The sequence below is a fragment of the Cyanistes caeruleus genome, chromosome 3 (assembly GCF_971803275.1).
Source record: "Cyanistes caeruleus chromosome 3, bCyaCae1.hap1.1, whole genome shotgun sequence".
NCBI lineage: Eukaryota > Metazoa > Chordata > Aves > Passeriformes > Paridae > Cyanistes > Cyanistes caeruleus.
The window spans coordinates 103,904,694-103,924,576 of NC_141703.1; the positions used below are offsets into that span (position 1 = coordinate 103,904,694).

At 39.3% G+C, this 19,883-nt stretch overlaps 1 protein-coding gene across 6 annotated transcripts in view; it reads left to right on the forward strand.

Moving 5' to 3' along the window:
* NRIP1 (nuclear receptor interacting protein 1) overlaps positions 1 to 19,530 on the forward strand; it is a 72,063-nt gene extending 52,533 nt beyond the window's left edge. For all 6 annotated transcript variants that reach the window (XM_086883488.1, XM_086883491.1, XM_086883489.1 and 3 more), the window contains one exon: positions 13,453 to 19,530. In XM_086883488.1, the coding sequence (XP_086739614.1) occupies positions 13,811 to 17,299 (3,489 nt within the window). In that variant the 5' untranslated portion in view covers positions 13,453 to 13,810 and the 3' untranslated portion in view covers positions 17,300 to 19,530. The remainder of the gene's footprint in view (positions 1 to 13,452) is intronic.
* Positions 19,531 to 19,883: the final 353 nt, after the last annotated feature.

Here is a 19,883-nt window from a genome sequence, read left to right on the forward strand (position 1 = left end):
TTTGTGCTAGCTGTCGTATTTATTGTTGCTGTATTGGATGGTTGTTTACTCCTGTTTGTCATGACCCCCTTTTAAAAGACAGCACCCTTGAAGTGCTTTACATTTGGATCATTGTGTGGAAAATGCCTGTTCCAGCTCTCCAAGGAGGAATGGATAAGAACTGGTGATGTGGTGCTGGATTTTCCCCAGCCAGCTCCTGGCCAAGAGTGGGGCTGTTCCCAGAGAACAGCACAGTCCAGGATACAGCTGTAGGGCTTATGCTCTGTGGCACAGGCTGTCAAGTGTTGAGGCCAGGAGCAAGGATGGGGAGAGGTCTTCTGTGTGGTTTCCAGAAGGTGTTTATTCCACTGAAGGGTCCAGGGACAAAAGACAAAAGATACAGGGGTACAGCAACAACATAAGGGGGAGGTTCAAGGGGTGGGCACAGATCATGACCCAATAGGGGAAAGACTGGGGAGGAGCACAGGGTGGGGTCACATAATACATAAACCACTGGGGAAGACAAGGGGAGGAGAGTGAGGCACATGGGCCAGTGGGGCTTTGGGAAATACGGGAATTCCAAATGGGGTGGTCCAGACAGGGGGTTGGCACAAGGGAGGGTTGACAACTTAATGGGAGGGGGAACAGGGAACATTTGGGAGCAAGGGACAGGTACCAGGGTGGATTGGTAACTGGGGTAAGAGAGCACGACTGGGACTGGACTGTTAACATGGGAGGGGTAGAACTTAACAATACAGAGGGTAATTGAACCAAATATAATGAACAAAAATGCACCACAATAAACTGGAATACAGATTTTTTTCTACATGGTGTCACAGCCAAAACCACCAGTGGCTGCTGATAGCAGCCTGTACATCCCTGCTGCTTGATAAGTGAGGAATTTGATCCAAAGTTCAGAACAAGCAGAAACCTCTTGCTTCTGCAGGTTGTGTGTGTAAAGAGCCTGAGCTTGTATTTAACAGGAAAAATCCCAAACCCACAACTGCTGCTGACTTGTTTTATCAAAGGTCTGGTTGTAAAGATTAAAGAGGGTTTTTACAGTGTAAGCTTGATAGAAGACTTGACATGACACTGAATGAACAGTTACTTGCTGTAATACAGCTCAGTTAAAGCAAAGGCTTTTTCATCCATTTGAGTTTTCACGTGTTTGTAAACTTAAAAAAGCTATATGACTCCAAATATACTTGCTTTAGGGTTTCACGTGTTGGGCAGCTGTACTGCTAATAACCTGATGTGTTTTCTTGAACATTTTCAGTTGTGAAATGTCCTATATACACATTTTCATGTGTGCTTGGTTCTCAGAGTAAGCTGCTGATTGTGGATGTGGAAGGAGCTTCTGCTGGTTTGTTGTGATCATTGCCTGATTTACTTTTTTTTTCCCCCTTTCTAACTCTTCAATGCAGTGAGAAGCTTTATCAGCTTTTCACAAAGTAGAAAGGATAGAAATTCTACCTGGAAAAAAAAAATAAATTTAACCAACCTCCCCTTTTCTCTCATTTTGCTGAAAGGGCTTAGAAAAGGGGGCTGAGGAAGACCAGAAGAGGAAGAGCAGAATTATATTGCCCTGAGGTCTACATCTTAAATCAATTTGATCTTAAACCAGTGACTGTTTTAAGATCTGATGAATCACTATCAGAGTTAAAAGCACCTATACCACAGTGCTGAGAAGCTGGCATCCCAGCCTTCAGGAGTGATTTGTATCTGACCCTAGTAGCTCAGGCAATACTATAGCTTAAAAGGATGACAACCTAATTCTTGTGAAGGATACTTTTAAAAAGGAGACAAGTTCTTAAACCCTTTTTTTCCTATTTTTTTTTCATTTGAAACCTTTTCATTAGTAGGTGAGACAACCCAGCCATACAGGTAGGGAGCTGCATATGTAGTACCTCTGCAAAAATGGAGGAAAATCAGTAAACAAATGTTAAATAGCTGAAACAATGTGCAGGAGGGAATGTGATGGCATGGAGGTTTTACTGGCAGTGTCCAAGATGCCCACATACTAGTGAGCTATGCAGGTCACCCCAAATGGGTTCCAGTAAAAGCTTTAATACTAACACAGGCAGTCCTATTTATAGACATATCTCTCTGTCTAAATATAAATTGCTCCCAGTCATGTCTAGACTAACATCAGAGCAGTGTTGGTGTTGAAAGTGGGGCTAGGAATTAAGAGTATAAACCATACTATTCTTTAAATTACTGCCTGTTAAAATGAACATCTAAACTTTGTGGCAGCAGTGCAACTTTTGAATGCTGTTGTGTCACCCAAGACACCTCTTCCTCGTGTCCAGGCATCAGAAGGGTACATGTGGTAGACGTGACCTGTAAGCTGAATACTCTCCTGCATGTGTTTAAAGCTTTGGGAATGTATCGGTGCGTGGATGGATGGATAGATCAGTAAATGACTTTCATTGCTGACTATTTTCAGCAGCTGGGTCTTAATGAGTCTTTCAACTGTTGCTACTGTGTTTAATCTGCTCACTTAGTCACTGTTCAGCATTAGAGAAGCTTTCTAGGAGGTAAATGTCCTGATTACAGAAGAGGTTAGTTTGATTGTGTTCTGCACAGACCTTGAGTTCTTTTTTTTTTCTTTTTTTTTTTTCTTTTGTTAATTAAGAAATGTATGCTGTGCACACATATAATTAGGATAAATAAGCAAGTGTTGTGCTTGGAAGTGCACATCCAAATATACAGTTGTTATTAAGATAAGTGTCTTGGACTGCTCCAAGCTAAAACCTGAGGTCCTGTCTCTTTAGCACTGGTCTTACTGTCTATGTATTTGAGTGTTTTCCTTTTAGATTTGTAATATAATGTATATTAGCAATGGCTGAATAGAGTGAAAAGGATGGCAAAAAGTGACTTTCATTTCCTTTTCATTTAACATAAGAGCTTCTCCTTAGTTTATATGCTGTGCTGCCTAATGGCTCTTATCAAAATAAATAAAGACAGAGCAGCTGCTCTTAAATGTAGGGAATACTTAAAACGTGTAATGTACCAATGTGAAGAAAATGTAGTATAGTGGTATTTCTGTGTACTAAAAAAAAAAAAAATATATCCATGAGCTTTGATCAAATGCCAGCTCTTACATCAGTCCTCTTTGTAATCTTTCTTGCTGATCTGTGACCTTGACCTTGTGTTTGTATTTGTATGTCAAATCTATTTTAGGGATGGAGAAACTAAGTTCAGTTTAATAGGATTTATACTCCAGCTTCACAGGATACCTTAGTAAAACACGAAAATTAAAATATTTGGGTCAGTTAAATTTTCAGTCATCTTTTAAAATTTCAGTGGGTTTGAAGACCCTGACTTTGTTGTTTTTGTTCTTTAAGTGTTTAGGAGATGGTTCTTACAAAGACATCTTCAGTACACCAATAAACTGATCTAAATTCAGCTTAGGCCTTCTGCCTGAAGGTGGAGTTTTCAAGCATCTCACTAGTGGCTGTGCTTTTGTTTGGCATTGAGGTTCAGCAGTGAAAGTAGTCCCTTCTTTGTCCTTCCTCATGCCACTCATAATCCCATGTTCCCACAGGGAGAACTGCAGAACAGACACTTGGCAGATCTTTGGGGTTTCTCTGGACTGTGATGAGGTCCTTAGTCTGGCTTGCCTTGTAGGAGCTTTGTGCCACATGCACTCAGCAGGTTCTTGAGTACAGCCCTTATTTTAAACATTTGCAAACAGGGCAGCAGAGTTGGTTGGTGTAACACTGGCACTTTGGGGTTCATAAAGCCTTAGTGAGGTTGATGGTTTCACAGGCATGCTGAAAGAGGGTCTCAAATTAGCTAATACTTATGTGCAAGTATGGAGTAATAGATTTATTTTTAACAGGTCTTTTATTTCTGGGGTAATGTTCTTGTAGAAAATCACATGCTTTCTTCAAAAATCAGTCACACATCTATGTTGCTTTCTTTTTGACTTTAATTTGGCATAAGCACCTGTTTTAACTCCCTTGACAGTAATGGAACAAGCAATAAAAATAAGTAGCCTTATTTTTTTTGCTATTGCAATTGTTTTCTCCATGAAGAACTCATTAAAAACAGATATAAAATGTTTCCACAAATTTGTGATGGCACATTATCTTAAAATGCACAGCACCATTATCAGCATAAATTCTGAAAAATTATTTCAAAGTATATGTCCTTACAGTGAGGAATAGTTAAACACTTTCCCTTACCATTGTTATCCGTTGTTCTTGCTGGGCCTTTGTTGCAGTAAATACTATTTTCACTGGTATTAAGTTGATATTTTAATTGTTCTGATTTGACTCATGGCTGTGGGTGAGGTGCAGTCCTGTTCTTTATGTGTGAGGGTCAGATGATCATCTCTGTATACATCTATATGACTTCAAGTCCTTTTAATATTTTACTTGGGGATTTATGTTGTGAATGTTTTTAGATTAACTCTGGCATCATGATAAGGACTCTTTGTCCCTTTGTCTTTACAGGATGTTATGAGCCTCCTCTTCCAAGGTTTCACTAAAGCTGGTTCTTACGTTTTATCTTGAATTTTGCTTGGCTTTATTGCTGTTTTGGGGAGAAAAAAAATCATATTTTTTTATTTGAATTGAGGTAGTAGAGACCAATGTGCTAATGCATATTTTTTACTTTCCCACTTAAATGTAGGCATATGACCCTTTTCTGTGTCCACAACAGCCTTTGTAAACATCATCCACAATAAGCTGAAATCTCCTATTAAAACAGAAGCTGTAGTGTCCCCTCCACTCACTTAAAAAAAAAAAAAACAAATCCAAACCACAAATCATCTGGGTCTCTAATATGGATTTTTGTGACTGTGATCCTGTATTTTACTTTGCATGGAATTCCTTTGTGTTTGTGTTCAGTTAGCTGGAACCTATTCTGTTGAGAAGTCTACAAAGTGGCTTTCATTCATAACCATTTCATGCTTGGTCCCAAGTGAAACACAGCTATTACTGTCAATAAAATACTGTGTGTTACTTTTTAGTCCTTTGTTGCACTTTGACATCTGAAACCAATTCTTGGTTAAAATAACATAAAGTGACTTAACATACACCAAACCACCTAACATAGTTATTCCAAGAAATACACCATTTTAGTGCACTGCTATCAATAAATGCCTGTATCTTTAGATCCCTTCAACAAGCAGAAGGTCAAAGTTGTATGGAAATGCATTATCTGTATGCATTGATCATAACTCAAAAGCATGATTGCCCAGGAGAGGACATTGATTTCTTCAGTGTATATTAATCACATTTCATTCTTGGGGAGTTGATGTAGAGTTAAATGTATAATCAGTGATTTGGTTTTGTAGGTGTCAGAGGGAATGGAAATCTGGTTGAGTTTCCTTTTGATTGCTTTTTTATAGGCAGGTGGTTTACCAAACATTGGAAAGGTGCGTCCTCTGTCCATTCTGTTGTATATTGTCTTCCTCTGTTCTGAAAACAAGGCTTTGTATAGATTTTTGTATGTTTTTTGTTCTTGGTCTCTTGAATAAGAAGACTCAATTAACCAAAAGCCTGTCTGCACTCTGTATTTCTGAGCTTGGATCAACACCCTTTCCCACATTAGTTGAGATTCAGTGGTACACACTATTTCTGGATCCCTCTCCTTAGTGGATGTGAAGTGGGGGTGTAACTTCTCTTACTTTATTTTCTAGTTTCTGCCCTTTTTGTCTTCAGCAGCAGCAGACCATTGAGCTGTGCCTGATGGGATGGGTTTAGGTGTCAAGTACTTGCTTCTATCACAGGTGGTGTTCATAAGTTGAATGTCTGTTCTTCCTCATTCCATACAATTATGGAAAGACTTGGCAGAGAGTGTGTGTCTAAGTTCATGCCTAGAGTTTTAGCAGACCATAATCAACAAGTGAGCTCAAAGATGTCCTTTACCAGTACCATTAGAGAACAAACTAGAAATATTCCTCCACTAGTATTTGTAAGAACAAATATATGTGCATGAGTCTGGGTAAGGAATTGACTGAAATGTCTGTTAAACACCAGGTAAATCCTAAGTTATACAATCTGCATGGGGTATTCTGCATCAAGGAGTGATTATTTCTGTGATGGTCTGTTCTTGTTAGCATAAGAAATACTTAATTAAGATAGGCTGAGCTATTGTTTGAAGAGTGTCACAGAACGAAAAATAGCCACACGTGTTTTGTCTCTGAACTTTGCAGAACTTTCCAGCAGGAGGTTTTGATGTGCAGGCCAGATCTGGATTAAGCTGTTTATGGTCCTTAAGTGTACTTGTAAACCTTGGAGAGCTGCTACTAAGGCTTTCACAAACTCAGCTTTCATGGCAATTGTCTGCTCCCTATTTCCTCCTTCCCATGTACTTATCTCTTTCGGAGGTTTAATTTGGTTTGAGGTGATGTTGGATGAGATTTTTTTTTTTATTTCTCAGGTAGGGTTTTGGTTGGTTGGTGTGGCTTTTTGGTAAGGCTTGGGGTTTTTTTTTTGTTGGTTGGTTTTTGTTTTGTTTTGTAGTTTTTTTGGTTTTTTTTTCTTCTTTTCAATTTCTTTCCCACTCCTTACTGATAGCTTTATGAAGTAAGATACGAAAACACAAGTCACACATAACTTAGAGAGAAATGTCTGCCTGTGGCCTTCTGCAAGCTGTGCACCATGATCTGGAAGATATGGCTGGGGTGGGTTGAGTGCCAGCATCAGATGAGTCTCAGTGTAGCCAACAGTGCTCAGAATTTGGGTTTTCCACATGCTGGCTCTTTGCCACAGAGTTTGAGGCGTTCTGACTTACGTGTCTGTGCTGGCAGGGCGCGGAGCCTCGCCTCGCCACCTCCCCAGGCAGCCTTCTGCGTGGGTATGGAGATCTCCCTGACATTTCCACACCTCATTTCAGCACACACTGGAAATGTTGTGTTCCCCTGGATATATATTACGTACCATCCCAAAGCTCCTCGTTGTCGTCATGGGGTGGTATTCCATGGTCTGAGTGAGTCACAGATTCCCGGACTGGAGAATCCCACGTGAAATTTGAGGAGTGGAGGGACACTCGAGATGAGGTGACTGAATCCCCCTTTCCACACCCCAAATGGAATGTGTATGGACAGCCTCCCTTTCTTAGGTGCCTCTGGCACGGCTGTTAACAAGAACAGTAATCAGCATTTACATTTTAGTGCTCTCTTAAAAGCTGAACGAAGTAAATTAAAATAGTCTCTACCATGAGAACAGGGTTTTTCTTCCCCGCTCAGTTGTTGGTTCGCTAACATTTCTGTCCAGTGGTCTGTCAATTCTTATTCTCAGAGGAAAAACTGTGTCTTGTGCCTGCTGTGCTGTTGGTTCTGTGTTTCTTTTTCGAGATTTCGCATCATTTTGAGCTTTTTCATCATCAGTTATGGAAATGGTTTGCTGTAGTGTTTTTCAGAATCCTATTAGTTTAACTGCTAAAGTAATCAGAAGGTTTTGATCAGGCTGGTTTGGGTCTGATCCCTTCTACACATCCCCTACCATTGCCATAGTGAAGAAAACACCTTTTTCTGTTGTCTAAACCTTAGTCAGGTTGGGGCTGGGTTTGGCAGCACACAGCTTAACAAAACACAGGGAGGGGAAGGCTTTTCCATTCCTATGCTCATGCAGAATTTGGCCGTGCAGCCGTGGCTAATCCTGCATTATCCAAGGGGTGTTTGACAGAGGGAGCGATGCTGCCGTGTGCTCCGTGCCAGCCTGGAGGGAACAGCCCCAGCTCAGGATGGGAAATGCCATCCCCAGCTCCGGTGGGGTCGGAGTCTCGGGAACCTCTTCAGAATTCCTGGCAGCAGCAGCAGGAGCTCCTGCTGCAACACGATTCTTGTGTGTCCTCTCCTGACTGAGCTGTCTGAAACGGACAGGCTATTCTTCCCGTGGTTCAAATGTCTTTTGGAGTCAGTCAGCAGGCCTTGGAGGAGTGAATAATGTGCCAAGCTCCTAGGAAGAAGCTTATTTTTGCTTTCTCAAACTGATACCCTGCAGTTGTAGGAGAGGAGCCTGATTTATTTTGTTCAAATGTAGAAAAAAGCTTCTGGATTCCCAAGTTCTTTTGAGTGTGCAGCTGTGGGAGAATTCACCCACTTATTGCTGAGTTTTGCTCCCCCATCTGATTTTTTAATTTGTTTGTTTGTTTGTTTTGTGTTTTTTGTTGGGGTTTTTTGTTGGTTTCAGGTTTGGTGTTTTTGGGGTTTTTTTTTTTCTTTTTCTAAGTTACCTTTGCAAAGGGAACCTTCAGAATGTCTTGGCTGCCTGAATCAAAACTGTGAAGAGGTCTCAGCTGCTCCATTCATCTGAACAGATTTCTGACACAAAGTGTGGATTTCAGAAAGCAAAGCACTTAAATACTTGATTCTCTTAAAGCATGTGCTTAAGTGCCATTGAAGTACCTGCTCCTTTGTGCAGCTCTGTGCATTTGGTGCCAGGGTTGTTGATCAGGGCTGTTTCACTGCTCAAAACCTTTGCAAAAAGAGCCAGCTAAAGACTGAAGTGCTTTTACTAGCGCTCTGAAAACATCCTTCCTGCTGAAATCAAAGGTGGTGTGCAAATTGAGCTTAATAACAAAATAATTCTGGGACACCAAGTCTCATTACCCTCACTCATTCTTAGTTCACTGCAAGATTCTGCTGCAATCCCCAGTACCTCTAGGAATTTTTAATTTTATTTTTTTTTTTGAGATCCTAATTTCATTATGCTCTTCAGCATTTCATTGCAGGCAGCCATAAGGATGTGAAATCACTTAAAATCTTGTGTTTTAGGTACTTAGTACTGGTACTGGAGCTGCTGAGTAACACACAGCCTTTAATATATTTATCCTCAGTTATCTTTCTCAAGTTTCCATCTATTATTACTCCATCTGGCAAAACAGGGTACAGAGAAGTAAAACCAGAAGTCAGACAGCCTGTCTGCAGCACAGTGAGTAATTGGACCCCTGGATCCCAAGCTGCCACTGTAATCATTCTAGTGCATTCCTCAAATCTGTAATAATTAAAATGACAGTCTGAGCCATTGGCTGATGTGGTGGGCTGGAGCCTTTCCACTTGGGAATATGAGAATGGGAAGTCAGTGAAGCTAGTAAGAGACTTTTTTTGGCTCTTCCAGTAGTAGCTAAGCATTAGAACATCAAATTTATTAAATAACTGAAGATTTTTGTTTCACAGACCAGTTTGATTTTAGCTTTACAAATGCATGTTTTGATTCATCTCAACTTAAAAATGGTACATAAAATTTCTACAGAAGTTTAATAGTCATGAAAGGACTCTGAAATGTAGTTAATAGAAATGTTTTATCTGTGTGAACATGTACTAATCTCAATCTCAATTAATCAGTCTTAACACTGCGCATGAGTTTGGGTAATGTGTCTTCTAATGAATGTTCATGTGTGCAGTCTGCCATTGCCAGTTTCCTGAATGAATACCTTAATGGTTTCTGTAAGATTTTTTTTCCTATGATCTTGAATTGAGACTGCAGAAGAAGACCCCTTGATAATATCAAGTGTTTTGAATTATCCAATAAGTTATGTAACCCTTGTACTCAAATAATGCTAGTCTAGTGTTGTTAATTTACTGTGGCTCTCTGTTCCATTTAGCAAAAGGATTTAACTGGAAATGCTAGTCTAGGATATTGGAAAAATGTCTTACAAATGTGATTTTTCTAGTTAAATTATGAGCTGTCTATAATTTCTTAAATAGCAGGAACTGCATATCTATTGGGTGAACTAAAAGTCTGCTGTTTGTTCAGTCTCCAGTTAGGTTTTGCAGTTGAGGGTTTCAGTCATTCAAAGAATTCCTTAAAAATCAAAAACAAATATTCAGGAGCAAAAAGCAATTGGTTCTGTTGTGCTTTAACATATCAGAAGCTGTGTTCCCAGATATCATTATCTTTTGCAGCAGTAATACTTTATGGTAAGCAAAGGATCTTAAAGTCTGTTGTTACTATTCCCATAAAGTTGTTGTGGTGAATAAATATATTTGTAGTTTGCAAACAAAGAAAAACTTAAACAACTGCAAAAGTGGAATTAAAATTCTGGATGCATGCAGTTCAGTGAACATTTTAATAACATTTTAATATTCCCCTATTTTCCCTATACTGCCTACAGTTTCTTCTTAGGCACATTTTGAAAGGCTGAAGAGCTGATTTCTCCTGGTGTGCTTCACTTGGGGAGTGTCTCACCAGGTTACAGCATTGCTGCTGTGGATTCTGCTGCTGCTTTAGTCTTGTCTAGGTAAACATGGCTCAGTGAGCTGTAGCTGGTGGGTGCTCCTGGAGGTTCTGCATTGGGTGATTCTCATGGTACAGAAATGTGGGAGAAGATAATAGAAGTGACAAAAAAAAAGTGCATTTATAGTGGTTGTGGTCAGGAAAGCACATTAATTTATCAATTTATTTTGTCATAGTAATTAAATATAATATTTAGGTGTAGAGGTTAGTAGGCATTAGCAGTTTCTTCAGCCCTTACTGGGAAATAAGAAATCTGTATGACTTCTTCTTTCTCTTCTGCCTTTTGTTTTAACTTTCTTTTATTTTTACTTGTTTTTCCTTTATTTTTTTTCTTTATTTTTCTTTTTCCTTTCCTTCCTTGCTCTGGTAATTTCTTGAATATTTAATTTCAAGAAAAAATATTAACATTTCAGTGGGTCCTCGGAAGTTCTTTTGTACAGTCTGTATATATTTAAAATATAGCTTACAGTAAATAAGCTAATAAATATATATGTATATCTATATTACATTTATATATTTGTATATATTACATTTGTATATAATATACATTTATATAAATGTATATAAATAAACATAAATTATATATAAAACATATTATATATAAAATTATATAAATGTACATTTATATAAATGTATATAATAAATATATACAGTCTGTATGTATTTAAAATGGTTGCCTTAGTGTCCTGCTGAGCACTGTTTTCCAGTGCTGGTTTGGATTTGGCATGACTGCACCTCTGATGGACATTGTCATGAGAGATTTGAACACTGTAATACCTGTTAGAGCACTAGATCAAATGAGGCCTTTTAAAAGGATTGCTGTTAAGTGCTTTTCAGATTTCCTTCTCTTTAAAGAAGCTTTTTTCAGCAACCCAATTTCATTAAATTTATCAGTATTTCCCTAGCACTGGGTAATTAAAATAAAATAAAAAATGCAAAAGGTGATAAAACACTTCTTAGAACAGTTAGAGTATATAAACTGTACTGGCTACAAGTGTCATCTCCTGCAAGAGGCTTTTGGAGTACCTGAGGGATTTGCATAAATGCATTGTATTTTTAGAATTACCCAAAGATATAGTGAGTAAAGTTGTACTAATTGTTGGCTTAATGGTGCATTTGTTTGGGACTCTATCTTAAAGGTGACCTGCAAGCCTTGCTTTTACCAGATAGTCAGAAATCCTGACAGAATTTCAGTTTTATTGTCTTAAATGGAATACAGAGGGTATCAAGTGCTAGTTGTTCCATTTTAATAACAGCACAATGTCAGCTTCATTACCGTTTGAAACATGAAAATTTGGTTGCAGATAACGAGTTTGCTCTTGGTAGCTGGAAAAATATATTCTCCAGATAAAGTGCATTCCCAAATGTTTGAGGAAATTAATCTATTTGTATTGCTCTTACTGTTGCTGGATACTTGATATTTTCACTGGAAATCTTGTTTCGGTTTTTGGTTTTGGGTTTTTTTTAGGGATTTGTTATTTGTGGTTTTTATTCTGGTTTTGGGTTGAAACTCTGCAAAAGCCCACTCAGAGGTACAGAGGTTTTTGTGAAGGAATAGTAAGATGATCAGTAATTTTCAGTTAGCTGAATCCACATTTAAGTTGTTTCATGTTTGAAGGAACACTGTTTCTTCTGTGGGTAATTACATAAATGTTAATGTGGACAAGTATTTCTGGGAGAAGTAGTGAGACCTCAGTAATAGCTAACAGCTTTGCATTTGATATCTAAATGTATGGATATACATATTTACACTACAATGTGCTGTACAATGCATTGCTGGTTAGATTTTTTGTTTGGGGTGGTTTTTGTTTGTTTGTTTGCTTGTTTTTAAAGTAGCTCCATTTTTATAGTTTTTTTCTATATGACTTAAAACCAAATAAGGGAATATTTGCCCTGGGAGATTAAGGACTGCTAACATTACAGCTATTTAGTAGTTCTTATTCTTTACATTTTTAAGACCTGATTATTTTCAGACTTCTAGTTGCCTGTAGGTTTTGAATTAAAAACCTGCCTCTGGGAAATCAATCATAAAATATTCATTTACTTTAAGGAGGCAAGGATTTCATCTGTGTACATCCCTTTTAAACTTGTAAATACAAGTTTTCCATGGAGTTTTACCTCCTGAAAGCAAATTGCAGAGTTCAATATGCAGAAGGACACTTACCTTTGCTCATGTTGAATATTTATGCCAGTTTAGTACTGAATGAGTGAAGGAGGATTCATGTGTGGTGTAATGATCTCATTATTGAGCTGTGGTGACTGAAATGTTCGCGCTGCCATTGACCAGCCCTATAAGTAAAACTGAAGAGTTCAATCCTGCACAGATGCTGTTACTGTGCATTTAAAAACAGCTTTTTATTCCACACTGCCCCATCCAAGGAGGTATTTAGTAGAGATATTATACACTCTTGAAGAATAACAAGACTGCAGAGAAGAGCTGGTTTGGTTTGGTTTTGCCATCCTATGTTTCACCTACAGAAAGAATGTAAAGCTGAAAATCCTCGAGGGAAGGGAGGATTCTGATGCCAGGATTTATGTTGCATCAGGAGCATAAGCAACCTTTTCCCCACTCTTATCCCATGATTGTTCTAATAACTTGTGGTGTTTTGGTGTTCAAAGAACAACAGATTTCACCCCTGTTTTGTTACCATACTGGATTTTGCATTGGTTCTTAGTCCTGGGCAGCACTAAGAGCTTTGTTTCTACTTTCAGCAACATCATCCACCTGCCAAACAAATATGTACTCATATATATGGTGCTGTCTATTCTCTTATTTATAAACATATGCAGTGTGAAACAAAACATTGACTTTAGGCCTGCCTTTTCCCATTAGTTCAATTTGACTGTGATAGGCTGTGTGTCCTGTGTATTTATGTTAACAGAAGAAGTAAAATTCAGTGGATTTTTTTTTTTAATTGTTTAGAGTCACTCAAGTTTTTCCTCTCAGGTTTGCTATTCCTTATTTTTAGCTGCAGAATAATGAAATTCAGTGAAGGCTTGTAGTAGTTGTGCTTTTGATAAATAAGCTTAATTTTTTATAAAACTTTGTCTCAGAATTGTTTTCATGAAGTTCTTTAAATTTGATACCATGTATTTTATCCTTTATTTGATTTTTAGTTTCTTCTGGAATGTGTGTGTTGTTTATATATCCTGAATCTCTGCCTAAGAAAATGTGGGGGGGGGGGTTTGGATTATTTTTTTTAAAAGAAAAAATGTCTTATGCAGTTATGCCTTAATCCTAAATATTTTCTTTGTTTTTTGTTTTGTGTTTCTGACTTAGGAATTTTATGTCCTTGGTGGAGATGGAAAAGGAGGAAAAGCAAGCTGGCTTCCTGAAGAAAGAAGGCAGCAAATACTTAATGGAACTTTTTTTCTGTGAAACCATGTTTTGAGAGCTCCTCCTAGACATTGTCCATAAATATCCTAGATATCAGCTGATTGCTATGATTGGAAACCTGTCTCATCAAACAGTGTACACTGGGAGAAGCCTGTCTAGGATAATACATTTTCTGTTGTTTCTGAAGGTCTCTAAGAAAACACTGTAAACATCTACCTGTTATTAACTCTGCATCTTGATTGAGCAAAACTAGTCTTTGAAGTGAACAGAAACAGAGCCTTTTTGGAAACTTTTATTGAACATGACTCATGGAGAAGAGCTTGGCTCTGAGATGCACCAGGATTCTGTTGTTCTAACTTACCTAGAGGGATTACTAATGCATCAAGCAGCAGGAGGCTCAGGTACTGCAGTTGACAAAAAGTCCACTGGGCATAGTGGGGAGGATCAAAACTTTAAGATTTCAGGAAATATATTTCCCAGCTGTCAGAGTAATGGTCCAGTTCTTAACACAAGTACATATCGAGGATCTGGCATGCTGCACCTCAAAAAAGCAAGACTGTTGCAGTCTTCAGAAGACTGGAATGCAGCAAAGAGAAGGCGGTTGTCTGATTCCATTGTGGATTTAGATGGAAAAAAGGAAGCTTTGTTGGCTGGCATGGTTGAAAATGTGCCTAAAGGCAAACAGGATAGCACATTACTTGCCTCTTTGCTTCAGTCTTTCAGCTCTAGGCTGCAGAGCGTTGCTCTGTCACAGCAGATAAGACAGAGTCTTAAGGAGCAGGGGTATTCTCTTAGCCATGATTCTTTGCAAGTGGAGAAAGATTTGAGGTGCTATGGTGTTGCATCCAGCCACCTGAAGACTCTGCTGAAGAAGAGCAAAGCAAAAGACCAGAAGCTGGATAACAGCCTGCCTGACATCACTAAGAACCTGCCCAAAGAGAGGTTTATAGAGTCTCCTCATGCGGTGCAGAGCAGCCCTAAGGTGATGAATGAGCCCCTGTCGTGTGCTGCAAGATTGCAAGCTGTTGCAAGCATGGTAGAGAAACGATCCAGTCCTGCTGCTTCGCCCAAGCCCAGCGTAGCGTGCAGCCAGCTGGCTTTGCTCCTTTCCAGTGAAGCCCACTTGCAGCAGTACTCCAGGGAACATGCTTTAAAAGCACAAAATGCCAATCAGATTGCAAGCGAGAGACTTGCAGCGATGGCCAGGTTACAAGAAAGTGCTCAGAAGGACGTAGGCCAGTTTGGTTTGGCCAAAGGAATGACAAGCCATCTCAATGGTCAAGCAGGATCATCCCCCAAAACAGTTGCTAGCAAAGGCAGTATGGCACCGTTTCAGAGTTCAGTGGGAATCATGCACTCGCCTCCCAAAACCGTGGGATGCAAAAGTACTGTGGAAAGGAGTAACCTGAAAACCTCTCCCAGCAACAGTTTGCTCTTGCATCTGCTGAAAAGCCAGAATACCACCAAGCACATGAAAGGACGTGAGCAGAGTGAGAGAGCCAGCATTTTTGAAGACAGCAGCACACCAACAACTGTTGATGAGTATTCAGACAACAATCCCAGTTTTACAGAAGACAGCAGTGATGATGAAAGCTCCCATTCTAACTGTCTTCCTATAGACCTGTCCTTTAAACAGAGAACAGATAAACCAGATGCAGGTCCACCTGCATCACTGGATAACCTGACTCAGTCCTTGCTTCGTAACTGGGATCCAAAAGTTTCCTGTCCAGAGATCAAGGAAGAGAAAGACACTCCGAAAGCTTCGAAGCTGAATCCCCACCAGAAAGTAACGCTGCTTCAGCTGTTACTTGGGCATAAGAGTGAAGAGCAGGTAGACAAGAGTAATGATCCTCAGGGACCACACAGTACAGCTGATGTGGCAAAATTCACTGTACAGACTGGGAAAAGGACTCCTGTTAGTGACAGTCCCAGTGCCAACCGAATGACTCCGTTAAGCACTCCACCCTTGCTGGCTTCTACAAAAGCAGACTCTCCTATAAATCTCTCGCACCAGTCGCTGGCTGTCAAGCGCAGCTCGCCACCCTACGCCTGCAGCATCCAGCCAGACAGACTGATGAATTCTGCATCTAAACACTTGATAGACCTGTCCAAAAGCAAAGAAATACAAGGAGCTAAGCTGAGCAGGACCGATAGTCCCCAGAACTCCTCGGCATTCAGTGCCAGCAAGCTGCTGCAGAACCTGGCTCAGTGTGGCATGCAGAATTCCATGTCGAGTGAGGAACAAAGAGCTGGCAAGCAGTTGCTGGCAGGGAATATGGATAAACCTGTGGGCTTGATTGATAGATTGAACAGCCCTCTGCTTACGAATAAATTGAGTATGCATGAAGAAAATAACAAAATATTCAGTTGTCAGCCCGCACCCGCTGAACAAGGACTTCCAGGTTCGGAAATAGAAAATCTCCTTGAAAGGCGCACTGTCCTTCAGCTGCTTCTGGGAACTCCCAATAAAGGTAAAAGTGAAAAGAAAGAGAGGCTGCTTTTAAGAGATGAAAGTTCTCAAGAACAGACAGACAAGGCTTTGAATGAGCAAATATTGACGGTGAAAATAAAAACCGAACCATCTGACGAATCAAATGTTCCTTATAATTCAAATGCACAACAAGCAAGAGAATGCAAGGGTAACAAATTCCAAGGGTTTGTTCATTCACTGCAGAGAAACACAGCTGCTTCTCCAGCATCCGAGGAGGTGAAATCTGAGCCTCTTTCACCTCAAGATTTCTCTTTTTCCAAAAATGGCCTGCTAAGTAGGTTGCTGAGACAGAATCAAGACAATTACCCTGCAGATGAGCTGGACAGGAGTCACCGAAACAATGAACTGACACACCTTGAATCCAAGAGTCTTTGCACAGTACCAAAGAAGAGGAAGCTTCATGCTGAGCCTTTGGAAAGCCCATTAAAAAAGATGAAAAGTAATGTGTCTGATGCTGGAAACAATCACGCTTCTCCTACTGAGGCACTGTACGGACCTTTGCTTAACCAGCAAGAACTGAAGTTCAGCAGAAGTGATGCTGAATTTAAATATGCTGTAAGTCATGGTTCAAATAGTGAAACTGAAAATAGGAGTTGGTCTAGAGATAGTAAAGGCTTTAATGTGTTGAAACAGCTGCTTCTCTCAGAAAACTGTGAGAGAGATCTGTCACAACATAGGAATAACATGCTAACAGAGGGCAAGAAAAAAGGAAACAAAACCAGTGCAACAATCAATAAACCTGAATTCACCATTTCTTCAGTAAGATCCTTGGTGGGAAGCCCTGTGCAGCAGAACAGTTGTGTAGATCACAGAACATTTCAGTATCCTGTAGCAGTAAAAAGTCCAGCCAGCTCCCCCTTCCCTGAACATTTGGGGAGTACGGTGTCCAGACTGGAGTCTGACCAGTTCAGCATGTGTTCCGTGCCCAGTGAGAAGGGGCCCATCAGATGGGTGATCACGGGCATGGACAAGAATGACTATGAGAAAGACTCTCCAAGACTGACCAAAACCAATCCAATATTGTACTACATGTTACAGAAAGGCGGCAGCTCTGCCAGCAGCCAAGAAGCACACGACAAAGAAATTTGGAATGAACCTTCATTTACCGAGAGTTCGACTCGTGTTACAATCAAAGAGGAGTTGACATCTGACACAGAACTTAAAACTCCTTTTAGTAACTTAAGAAGCCCTTACAACAGCCATATGGGGAGTAACACCTCTCATCAGCATGGTGGTGTGAATGGAGAAGTGCATGGACTTCTGGAAAAAGTGCGAACAATCAAAAAAGAGCCAGAATAAACTGCAGCCTCCTCAGTGAGTTTACAATCAGCGGTTTTGAATCTTTGTTTAAAAAAAAAAAAAAAAAGAAAAGAAAAATGAGTATGAACTTGACTTACTGTATAAATTGAGCATGATTTTAAAAAAAAAAAAGCATGGTCTAATTGAAACATGTTTTCATTTGATAAACTTTTTATTTTTCTGGTGATGTTATTTAAAATACATGTAGATAAAATTTGCTTTACAGTAGATTGTCACAAGGAAACTAGAAGGGTTGTAATTTGTACATGACGTTTCTGTATGTATCAGATTAAGTTATGAGTACTCTTTGATCAGAGTCTTATTTGGATCTGCAAGCTTTTGGTATAACATAAAGTGTAAGCGTACAGCCTAGGTGGTGGTAATGCTGCGTTTCCTCCCTCCCTGTAAAATAATCCTTATTATTTTTTTGAAGCCTGAGCATAGAGACAGTGTACTTTCTTTCTTTTTTTTTTTTTTTTTTTTTTTCTGGGAATGTTTTAATATGTTTTGTGAAATTTTAAGAATAACTTTTAAGAAATGGAGCAGTCCGTCCAAGGTATTAGCTTGTCATATTGGAAAACCTCCGTCAGTGTTAATAATTGAAGTGCACTGAAATGTATTTTTTAGTGCTTCCAAAATTTGTATTGTTATTTTTAAATCTTGTTTGTGGTCCTGCCAGAATAGTGGCGTAAAATCTACTTTTCTTCCTTGCCCTGCTTTCAACAAATGCCTTCCTCAGAATTCTTAGCCATAGTTATGAGTTACTAGTTAGAATTAAGGGTTTTTTCTAGGTTTTTATAAAAAAGGCAGATTTTCATAGGCCGTGCAAGTACTGCATGAGTCCTTTCGTCGGCACATTCCTGTCACTTCCCTGCCTAAAAGGAGAAAGCCAAAATGCCTCTTGGAGTAGTGTGATTGAGAAGGCTTAATACATGTATTCAGCGAGGAAAATGCTGGAAAGCTTGTGAAGGGGATGAGCAGAATTGTCTGTTCAGCACCATCCTGCTTCCCTGTGGAAGAATAACAACTGCACTAAAGCAGCACATCAGACTTTCACTCAAAGATGGAATAGGATTTTAATGAAAAATGTGTTGGCCTCTTCCTACAGTCAGGGAAAAGAATCTATAATCTGCCAATATTTATTACTCTCTGAACAGCTGATCCATGGTTTAATGCACTACCCTTTCACTGCAGAAAATCTGGCTTTGGAATAATTTTCCAGGTAGCACTGAGGATAAAACTGTGGTTTTGTCATGTTCTGTAATGGATAGTGGGATATGTCTGAGAAATCCTTCCCTGCCCTTTTCCTCAATCCCCACCTGTGCTGTGATTTGTAACATCTGGCAATATCAGCCTGAGATGGGAGGAACTGAAAATTGCAGTCAGAGCTGAGACACGTTAAAAGAATTGCTGGCTGGGGAAGAGTCGCATGGTTCTGCTTTCCCTTTAGCACTGTCAGTGTTAACTCCATTTGCAGCCCTTATTTCTCTGGGGGGAGGAAGAGGACAAAATCCAGTTCCTCTAAATTATACGAATTATTGGCAAGCAGAAGTTTTGCTGAACTTTTTACTCCCCTAAAAAAAAAAAGTTCTCTGTGGCTTCTTGATTTAGCTGATAATCCTCTCTGCTATCTTAGCTTAGCAGCTAGGCAGTTGGCTTGCACAATTAATGAAAGCTACACTCAGGTGTAATTTTGTCTGTTTTCACCATTACGAGCCGATGACATGACAAAACTGCTGTTTCTGTCCATCTCATGTCTGTGGAGACATGAGTGACAGGGCATTTTGCTCTTTTCCATCTGGTCTCGTTTCAGCAATCCTTTTCCCAGACCCCTGGCTTGCTGAGACAGAGCAAGCTGTTGTCCCCCTCTTGTCCCTGTCCCCAGCCTGAGCTCTCTTCCTCTTTCCAGTGCAGTTTCTACTGAAAGGGACATCTCCTGTCTGACAGCTGGAAAATGCACCACTATTCTGTTTTGCCTCCCTCCAAGGCATACCTTCTTTTAGGGAACACAAATATTTGGCAGTATCTGGTATAAAACATTCCCCCTGGTTTTTATGAGAAATAACAGAGCAATTTAAAGATATATTTTTATGTTAATTTCAGTGAAGCATAATATATTAATGGGCTGTACAAAGAAGATTTATATTTTAAAACCTTCACACAAATCTAATATCATTTTAAATGTCATTGTCTGAAATATAATATAAAAATAAAATTTTGTTTGTCTTTAATATTGCATTTATAAGTGGCCCAATGACAATTCAGATATCTCATAGAATAATCATTAATGAGATAAAGTATATTTTGGATTGACAGTGGAACTGAATTCTTTTTATATGAGTCAACCCAGCAGAAATATTAAAAAGATGGTATTTGTTCCATCCATTAAATGTCTTTTAAAGTCTTAATTGATTATTTTTCTTGAAACAATTTGTATATAGGTAGGAAATATATACAATATAGAATAATAGATGGTCCCCAGACTAAATACAGGGCTAAAATTTGTTTGAAGAGCTCCACAGAAAAATACAGCATGAGAGCATGTGGAACTACCTGGCTGAAAAAACTTTGCCAAAGTCAAGTT